The sequence below is a fragment of the Ambystoma mexicanum genome, chromosome 1q, assembly GCF_040938575.1.
Source record: "Ambystoma mexicanum isolate Mex_15411 chromosome 1q, UKY_AmexF1_1, whole genome shotgun sequence".
Classification (NCBI taxonomy): Eukaryota; Metazoa; Chordata; class Amphibia; order Caudata; family Ambystomatidae; genus Ambystoma; species Ambystoma mexicanum.
Window position 1 is genome coordinate 1,430,807,719 of NC_090922.1, and position 10,709 is coordinate 1,430,818,427.

At 43.2% G+C, this 10,709-nt stretch overlaps 1 protein-coding gene across 1 annotated transcript in view; it reads left to right on the forward strand.

Moving 5' to 3' along the window:
• Positions 1–9,199, forward strand: part of ATP6V0B (ATPase H+ transporting V0 subunit b) — a 317,011-nt gene extending 307,812 nt beyond the window's left edge. The window contains exon 8 of the mRNA XM_069642304.1: positions 5,199–9,199. Coding sequence (XP_069498405.1) covers positions 5,199–5,225 — 27 coding nt within the window. The 3' untranslated portion in view covers positions 5,226–9,199. The remainder of the gene's footprint in view (positions 1–5,198) is intronic.
• The last annotated feature ends 1,510 nt before the right edge of the window (positions 9,200–10,709 follow it).

A 10,709-nucleotide genomic window follows, 5' to 3' on the forward strand; every position in this document is an offset into this window, starting at 1 on the left:
TTACTCACTGTAATCTTATTTCTAATGCTTGTATCTGCTTAGATTCACATGCGCCCACCCCGCCTCCCCTTAGAGAAGCTGTATATATGTTCTGAGCTTCTCTGACATGTATCTGCTTGGATACACCTGTACTCGCGCTACACTTCATGCACCTCATTTTCAGAAACAAAACAATGGGTACAGTGGACATCACACTAGGGATAGTATTACTGGCATACACTGTTGATGTCCCTTTTCGAGTTTCGAAAACAACTGTAGTACTCCGCAGCTTCCACTAGATGTCGGCCTATGCATAGCATGTGAATGTAAGCAGCTACAAGCATTAGAAATACGATTATGGTGAGTAATGTATCCCTTATGTTACCCTTGCTACTTTTAATGGCTGGTGGCAGTGGTTTAGTTTTCCTACCATTGTGCTTTTCTACTGCCTCAGCTGGAGCATGGCGCCCATGGGTGACCATTTTGTCAAAATGGCTCCGGTCTTTTTTCGCCATTTTCTGTTTGTGAGGTCTTTCTTGGGGTTTATTCTGCACATCAAGCGAGGTTTTAGCCCTTTTTGTTTTCTTTGGCGGGCTTCAGTTCTGAAATCCGCCTCTGACTCCAGTGTCTGGAAAGTCTACGAGTGCATGAATGCAACCAGTCCTGACTGGCGGACTTGCTGTCCTTTTAGGACTGCCACTTGCTGTTTGAGGGACAGCCTAGGCGGTGCATGAATGGGAGAATCCTGCTTAAAAGGCAAGAGTTTTGTGACTATTCAGTCGACCACTGGGAGAAACACCTGATGAAGAAACCGTGAACAAAACTTGCTCCAACCTCCTAGATCTTTGAATTGCCCAGTGAAGCCCTGCTGCTGTGCTGCAACTCCTTTTTCTGATCGATAAGAGAATCTCCAGAAGGGACGACTTCTTCCTTTTGGGTTAGTGGGACCAACTAACCCAGAGACGAACTCCCCTGGACCATCTTCCCTGACTGGCTCTGCTTATTTGCTGCTGCAAGAACCGAGTGCCAGGGGTCGAGAAATCCCTAGTCGAGTGAAACCACTGAAATCCAGCCAGAAACTCAAGGAGTCTCCTAAGGACCCTCCAGAAGCTGGACGACCAGAGCTAGAGTCCCCTCACCAGAGTGCAGGACTCGAGGAGTGGAGAAAGCCCAACCGGTCCCCGAGGTCCGTGGTGGTGCTGTTTACCACGTGGTGAAACCAATTGCTGCCGCTGGAGTCCTCCAGACGTCCTCCCTCTTGTTCCCATGATTGAGGCTCGGGAACCCAGGACCTGCATCGCTGCAACAGGACAGCATCCAGCTGGACCACTCTTCAAACTAGAGGTACTGTTTAGACTTTGGGTACTTACCTCAGTGCAGTGCTCTTCGCAGCTGAGACTTGCTTTGGCTACTTTTGTTGGAGTTGATTCCAACTCATACTTCTCACAAGTGTAACAGCTTTTGACCCTACAAGTGATTTCTACAAAACTCTAACTTTACAAGACTTTAACTATCGAAGAAGTGCCTCAGCTCCATAAACTGTATTCCAATTGACTTGTGAAAAAATCATCTCTAAAGAGTATCCACTAACTTGTGCTGATTCTGGAAAGGTATTTTCAAGTATATTTGATTGTTACAGATCTTGCCCTTTTTAAAGAACGCGTATTAAAAAATGGATGTTAAATTACTATTTATAACTGAAATCTTATAGTATGTGTCACTTGGCTACTTGGATTTGCGAATTTAATTTCTACAGCTCACATTTGCCCCTCTTGAGATAAGCCTGGCTTCTCCATCACCCTGCCAACTTGTGTAGTATGGGCCTATACCAAAAGTTGGGTTACCTAATACCAAGTATATAAGTGTTGTGTAGCCGCACAGTGTGACTACATCAATTCTTAACTAACAGAGGGTAATGTTTGCTTGCTTTGCACGACTACCATGTAATCGGCTCCCCATGCCATGCACAGAGTAGGTTTAAGGTGCTGAGAGGAATAACGTAAGCAGCTTGCCCATGCCAAACCTGGGTACACCAGGCAAGATAACGCATGTAAGGGAAGCACAGACCACTTCAGGAGGTCACATTGGCATATCACTTTGCCATTCAGTGCTAGCAGTAAGGCTTGTGTACACTATTGACTGCACATATTGCCAGTACTGTGAGTGGTAGGATTCAGGCCCTATTGGACATCAGAGGTATGGGCACTATTCTATATTTTGTTTGTGATGGCAAAAAACTGCAAGAGTCGAACCTATATTTAATATAAAACACAGCTTGCTTCTCATGTATGTGCTGTACCATACCATGCTAAGTAGAGAGTTGAGTGGGTGCTGTAATGAAGTCATGGTGTGGGTAGAGGAACAACTGGTGAATGGTAGTAAGGAATCAAAGGGCTGACGGGAGAAATGGAATAGGAGCTAGATGGAGGAGATGGGAGAGAAGAGTGAAAGAGCAGAAAGGACCGGACAGGCTGGTCTGCGACAGAGTTTGGTTTCAAGTGGTTGTAGTGAAAACTAAGTGAATCTTATCCCCTCTGCTACAAGAACTCCACACAATCCCCAGTTCGTAACCATGTTCAGATATATTCATATTTACAATGCGGACTGTATATGCTTTTATGTATTCCAATAAAGTGAAGAGGAGACTTGCATATTGGTGGTTTCTGTGAGCAACAAGTGCATTGTGTGCTGCCTTTGCATGGGTAGCTTGGGGCCAGCACCGCTTGAGCATTGGCTAGAGTCTGAGCGGCACTATCGACCACTATTTATATTCTGGTACACTTGGGTAACTCTTGCTGCTGCTATCTACCCACCCGCCCCCCCGTCATATTTGCAGTCATTGTAATCCTTGTAGGCACGTATTTTTTCCGAATGACCCTAATTACCAAAACATGTGATTATTCTATTTTTATTTTGTTGTTGCTGGAACCAGCTTCAAAACTGCACAATGCTGATGCGTTTTGACATGTCTGATGTAGACCTTTTTATCTAGCAATAGATGTCACAATTCTTTTATATTCACACCCTGACCCCCTAGTCCATGTCAGTATACCACTCTTAGGGCTGGTCCTTGTATATAGCGCATTCACCTTGTACACAGTCCACACTGAACTCTGTCACTTTCAGACAACTGGCTGACCAATCCAGATGTTTGTCTCCCAGTCGACACTTACGATGATACCGAATTTAAAGGGTACTGTCAGTCACAACTCAAGCCCGTCACATATCCATTTACTGATTCATTTTAGTAGCCCTTGGTAGTAATAGAAACTGCCCCCAGCCTACATCTTATTCCTTGAAGCATTATCCCCTTTTCCGTACCGAATTACTTGCAGAATGTGTTTCATGGATGTTCCATGCATATAAACTGCCAACATATCCAGCCCTATTCTCAATCTCTTCTTACTGTACACAGTTTATGTCCCCACCCCCTTCATCCTTCCTCTCCTGATGCCCTCTGCCATTCCTCCCCAGACTAAAGTTTGTATAACCCTGAAGGGGTTACAGTATGCCACTTTTTGATCAAGCTTTGGTGGTGTTAAACCACAAAGGTGGTAACTGGTGCAGTTTAAGAATCTATTAGCATCATGATGAAATGTTCCCAGAGCCAATGGATCCAGGCCTCCTGGGCAATAAGAACAGCTGTAGACATGGATCCTGATGTCTCTTAGGATTCCAAATGTCACACCAGGTATGCACCCGTGTGAGCCCCCTTTATGCTCTACACCAGCGAAGTCTCTGTGCTCCCATCTTACCTTCAGCTGCCTTGCTTGACCACCGCTGGATCCTGCCTGGCCGTATCCTGCTCCTGAAAGCTGAACACTCAACGCTGCGCTCTGTGTCACTCATCTGAAGGCTTTGGCTGTGAAAAAGGGTTCCCTCTGCTTGGCTTCTGACCGTCGGTTGCTCTGTGGCAATTGTGCCCTTCTGTTTAGTTTCGGTCAATAGGTGGCACTTGCACCACATCAGTCGAAACTATTGTATTAGAGTACATATAGTGAGAAATGGCATATGAAGAGACTGACTCAGCTTGTAGATGGTGTTTTCTTATTTACCCATCCTTTGACTTCCCAAGCCCATTCCCACCCAGTCTCTACCCTCCCCACCCAAAGCACTGCTTCATAAACTCAGAGCTCCCTTTAATCAAGCGTTACCATCGAACTTAGCACTTTAAGTGCCTACCGCTGGTTTTCAAAGCAGACTTCTGAGAGGTAATGGTTTAATTGGAGCTATAAACTCTCTACTGGTGTAATAAAAATGGCTTAACCAGATCTGCCTTCAGCCACTCTATTTATAGGGGAATTGCACCATTACTGCAACTCTAAAATGCTGACTGTGCTTTCGGCATTTTAGAGAATGCTGACTCCCATTACTGCACCCAAGTGGAGCATGGGTGTCCCCCTCTCTCCTTGGTCGCAAGTAATGGGAGTCGGGGGAGGGGGGGCGATGGGGCTGAGGTGGATGTCCTCCGCTTATTACGATAAGTGGGGAACAGGAAAAAAAGGACCCTGCAGGGTCAGCACCACCTGTTTAAGTGGGAGGGACCGACGATGCAGGGGTACAAGGAAGTTGGCGGCTCACACTATTGGTAAAGGTGAGTGGGTGGGGTGTGGATTGTTGGGGGGGGGGGGCAAAAGAGATCTATCTTTTCACTGTGCCACAATTGGCGTAGACATCATCACGCAGTTAAGGGTGGCCCAGTGATGATATAGATTCTTTATAAGCTCTATGCGTGTCCTAAATAGGATTGGCAAAGCCAAATGTTTTGTGTGTAGGTATTAGGCATTTGTTTAGATTATACCATTTTGCACCTGCTACCATCAATGCCCAGTCCCTGGCATTGCCTGGCAAGTACCTTTCCCATGCCTACTGAAAAACCAAAACTGTTGGTATTGCCAGTGCTTGATATTCTTTTCAAGCGCCCGGCCTCCTGTGGCAGTGTGCTAAATAGCCTTCTTGCCCGCAACTGCAAGGGAAACGATCCCTAAGCCCTCCTTATGCAACCTTCCTTTGCTTGTGCCTATAAGTCGGACAATATAGCTTCATTGACCTAGTTCAGTCAGGCGGACACTTAGTTGAGGACACTACTGAGCGTCGTCTTTCCACATATGCTTGCCGAAGCCTTAAATCCATCCCAAACTCAATGTTTCTGCTTGTTGTATAGGATATACTGAAGATTGGAGACTCACTGCTGATATTCGTTTTTTTGTGTTTTTCAGACGTCCAAAGTGAAAATGGGAGATTAAAAAAGACCTTTGAAAAGCCATGCGCAATTGGTTGGATACACTCAGGCTTTGGTCCACCCTCCTCCCTCTCGTCTTGGGGGCCAGAAAAAGAAAGATGACTTGTATTTATTGACTGTTTTCTTTTCCTTTGGTCAGTCTGTTTATTTTGTGTTTTAACCCCTGCCATTGTGGAAGAGTGATCTAAAGATGCTGTATATAATTGTATTCATCCTGTGTGATCCGTGGCACCATTTTGGTGGCCTTTATGAGAAGAAAATAATATATATGTATATATCTGTCAATTTTAGCTTCCTTTTCAGCTGTAATAAGTGAAGAGTCTTGGGCCTTTTCTTGCGGAGTTTTAAATTGATAACGTGATGCAGAACTTCTGTTGGGATGTAGAAATGTTAGTCTGGGACGTGATTGGAACTGAAAGTTGAAACGTGGTCATCGCCCTAGGCTAATGCGTGCGGCAACCTTGGATTCCTATAGATGCTGGTTTGCATCTGTGTGCCAAACAGCCCACATGGGAAGGGAAGAAGAGAAGCTGTCCAGTTGTGGGAGGCGGGGTCGGACAGAGCGTGTGTCTTCAGCCCTTTCATGTTTCTCCACAGATGAATTCCAGAATTGCTCCTGGCAACTGGGGTGCAGTTCATTCACTCCACCCCCACAAACAGACCTGGTCTTGTGTGGTCCGAGAACCTGACTTTCTAAATATTGAACGGCCCACCGTTGCGTGCTTCATGTTTGCTTGTTTTGCTATTTGGCATGCCACAGGACCCCCGTTTTGTGTGTAATACTTGATGTACCTTGGTGGAATATTTCCCATTGCAGACTAAACCCGCAGTACCCTCACAAGCACATGTTATTTATCACTGGTTACGTTAAAGCAGCAATACTACCTAACTAGACAACTATGGAATGTATTTCATGGGCCATAACCTGACTTCAAATGTACGTCTTTCGTTTTGACTGCTCTGGCCGATTTTACAGGCTATCAAGTCTGGGTATTTTCATAATTGGGAGTACTTCCAGTCCTCCATGTGTGGAAACTGCCGATGCAATAGGAATGGCGTCGTGTAACTTGAAGAGTGACTTTAATTAGCTGTTTTGTACATCTGGACAATCAATGGGTGAAGGATCCCACTCCCCAACAGTGTGAACCATAATCGGCCCTCTTCTGTCTGGGTAAAGAGCTGAAGATGGATAATAACGCTTTGCTGTATTTCTTTATGCTGTTTGTACTGGTCTCTTGAACCAAGACGCAAGGACATTTGGGAGATCAAGGTTTGAATTAGTGAGCCTATCAATATCCACCTTGAACCATTGTTTCCGCTGACATGGTGGGTTAGTAGCTTTAAACCCTAAGGTGTTGGCTGATTCCGAAATTTCATTTGAGATTGAAATTTCTAGTGACACATTTTGATCAGAAACCACTCTGATCGTTTCTATATTGTATGCATCTGCCAGACATCCATGCAGACACCACAATTGATCAGTTGAGCCACTGGACGTGATGCCCGTGCCATTTCCATGTTTTTGTTCCCCTAGTTTATCAGCAGATGGGCACACTCCAACAGACTGCCGTGGTTTGCCTTTTGTGATGGAAGGATGAAAGCCTGGCCTTTGGTATGCTGCAGTCGCTGTTGCCTTCGATAGATTATTTTTTTGTATTTCTTTTTATTTTGTAAAGTGAATGGTGCTGTGTTGCTGCTTGGAGAGAAAGCTTTTGTCTTCCTCTCTTGAATGACAGACTTAAAAGCCTGCGCAAGTGGCAGCAGAGACCGCTAATCAAAGGCCCCAGACCCCTTACTTTTTTAACGGTACAAAAGCCCCTTTTTTGCCTTGGATATAAAGCAGTTAGTGGAATAATATACTGTTATTCTATGGTGGGCTTGCCTTTCCCGCAGAAACTAGATTCTTAAAGAGCGCAAAATATGACCCTCTAGTTTTTGCACATTTAAAATTACATTTTGGGCAAGTGTTCCTTTTTCTGATTGCCATCAAGGATTTGAGTGGCCATTTTTGGAGCTTGTGTAAAGCTTTCCATGATTGCTGGATATAAGTCATAGTTTTTAAATTGATTTGCTAATGACACTTTAGAAGGTCTTGCGCAAGTAGAATTATTCATTATTCTCGCTGACGTTTTTGAATATTTTTTTTTCTGGGAAGAATATCATTTTCAGATGTACTTTCCATCGTGCTTTGTACCCTTCTTTGAATAGATGGAGGTTTTACATTGTCAGATGCAGGTTTGCCAGATCACTCTCCAATTCGTGGATGTGTCTAACACATGGATTCTATTTTCTATCCGTTTGTCACTGCAAACCTCTTTGTTGTAGTGCTCCACTTTATCTTAATTTGCTATTCCCATGGCTGTCTTGTTGTGGCAGTTGTTTGTCTGTTTCACTGTGTGTTCGTTGGCCTGTGTCCTCACGATAAGACTGCCATTCTTAACTTTTGTCAATGAGCCCCTGAACCAGACAGGGTGGGAAGATAAGCCAACCCTGCCTCCATTGAAAAGCATTGATGGCATGGCAATGGCAACGAGAGGGTTGTTTTGAATTTATATTCAGAGATGTCTGTGACTGAGTGGTAGCCTATTCTTTGCTTATTCAGTAATCTTCTTGCATTAACATGTCGTACTCTATACTCTAAGTGGTCTTTGTTGTACTTGATTTCACACTTATGTTGACTTTTATCAACATCAGTTTTCAACTGGTTATAAGAATTGCAGTTTATCAGGTAACTCGAGTGAATATTTTAGCACAAATATACACTTTCTGCCTGTTTACCTGCTACAGTTGTTGCAATTTCTTTTTAAATGGGGTTTGTCATTCTCCATCATCCCTAGAATAATTTCTGAGCAATCTCTTTGCTTTCCTTACTTGATTAAGTTGCATTCGGAATTTTTTTTTTTAAATGGTGTTATTGTAAATGTAATCTCCGCTTTGTTCTTAGATTCCGCATCCGTGTATTTTTTTTGGATGTAGGCCTGCCCAGACTCTTGTACCTACACCATTGGCACACAAAGATTTGGTAATGTGCTTCAGAGGAAGGGTTGCCCAAGGTTTGTATCACGGGCAGCGATCTTGTCCTCTTAAACTCTTCATTCTACTTGAGCACTGTGTCCATCTCTCACACTGTAGAACCTCTCACTGGAACGGACTACATTACATCCAATTGCTTTTAGCTGTTAATGAATAATCTGACGCTTTGGTCTTGGCACTTGGTACACCGTACGAACTACAGTCCACTCCAACATAGAATATTTTCAACTTGAATTCCCAGCAGGATTATTTTCTCTTTTACTTCAAGATATGCCTTGCTGCCAGGCAGCTCAAGTAGAACACACACTTTTCAGAACTCCAATTAACTGATCCTACATGGTCGGGTATATAATGAAAGCATGCATGCTTGCGTCCTTTCCTAGCTACATATAATTCAAGGCTATAAGCATATCTCTTTTTTCCAGTTTTTTGCTGACCCCTGCTATCAATTCACCACTATAGCGTCTCCTGCAGCCAGCATGAGTCTAAATCGTTCAATAGTGTAAAATGGTGGCATGATGTCATAGGTTATTCTACCATCCACAAATGTAAGTTGCTTGCTTTTTTAAACAAGTAAATCTTGGATGTGCAGGTCGTTTCACTCCATGTAAATGGGGGAAAATATCGTGAAGGATGAGAATAGATTCTGATTTTTTAAATCGGTTGCCTTTTTGGGTACTGCTGGTGCTTTAATGTCTGCCTCTGCAAGAAATCACTGCAGAAATAGTTCTGTGGCACGTGTGCTGTTTGTATGGTTGTTGCAGGGAAGTCTCTTGTGTTGCAAAAAGGCTAGACGGCCTTAACCAAACGTTCCTACTTTCTGATTGATCCTCATTGTTGAAACTCTGCGAGGATTAATGTGTGCTTGATTAAAAAGTGAATCTACAAAAATCTTTATAAAGTATGTATTATGTCTTTTAAATAAAAATGTGAAGTATTACACTATTAAGGTTTGTTTAGGCTATCTTTTGGGGGTAGGACAAGTGCAAGCAATTAAAACTTGAAATTTTGTCTTTATGCAATATGCACAGATGGTTTGGGAAGGAATCTGTATATGACATGGTAGCTGAATTGCACGGATGCGACCACGCTACACACTTCTTTTTAAGACACACACATGATATTTAATGACTGGGGACATGTGGGTGGTTGCACACAGTGCTTCTTAAGAAGACCCGTTCTGTGTAACTCTACAGTTCAATAAACCGAAGTTGGAGAAAAGTGTGCTCCTGATTTTGCATAAGACATCAGGTTTTTTAGCAACTGGATGTAGTTTTAGTTCTCAGTGATCATTAACATTCTGTTCGAGCTTGGCTAGAAGTTTACAATGACCAGAGCAACAGAGATGGGTTGCCACCCATATACATATTATAGGACCCAGACAGATTTTCAATGGAGATGTGCTCTTGGATTAATGCTGACCAATCCGCGTGATCTGTTTGTTAGTCCTGACCCTGTTTTTAAATGCCTGCATTGATCTATGGCAATTGTCTTCTGTTTGGTTGTAGGGGTGTGGGGTGGGGGGCAGGAAAGGGAGACCAAGTTACTGAGAAGAGGGGGGTGTGCACTGCTGGACCAATGTGTTATGAAAATGTGTGGTTTTGTTGTGTCTGTAAAACTTCAGAGACGTATTTCTTCCATTGTTCAAATAAAAATGCCGCTGACCCTCCTGTCACTGGTTCTATTTTACTGTAAATGAGCTGCTGGATTAGCAGAAATGTCAGCCTTTTTGATTTTTTTTTTTGATTTTTTTTAAGTGAATTATCTTTGTCGGTTGGATAGCTCTCAGGATTAGCATGCACCTCAAACATAGGGAAAGCTTGCTTGTCACAAGTTTGGATCCTTGTAGAGCAGTCAACCCTTCAACCATCGCAGTTCAAGACGTTTAAATTGAGTACCATTACATTTAAAAATGACTGCTTTTTGTAACAGTGCTTAGAAACATGATGGTATCCACCATTAAATGCTACATTACCACACAATATTATGAGCATATTGGAGTTAAACAATGTGGCAGTAACACTGAGATCTAACTTGCTAGCACCTTTTTAGAGGTTCTACATCACAGAAGCACGGAGGATTCATAAAAGCGGAGCTCTGATGAAACTTGCACTTGGACAAGTCTGTCTGACCTTCGTAGTGAGAAAACAAACTTAATGTCTTGCACTGTTATTATTAGTCCAATAATTAAAGTTTACAAGACTCGCTGCTTAATGGTTCTCAAGGTGATCGAGACAAATCTAATTGCATCTTGATCACCTTTATTTATTGGACATTTATAAGGCGCTTATAATAAGTGTTCTAAAGCGCCACAAGGGAAGGGAACAAGGGAGAAAAATAAACAATGGAAGTAACAATGAATAAATGGAAACAGTGGTCCTACTAGGCCTTGTCACATTCAGAGCGTGCAAGTGCAGTGACACGGAAAAGGGGGAGAAACGGGCGGCTGGGGCTA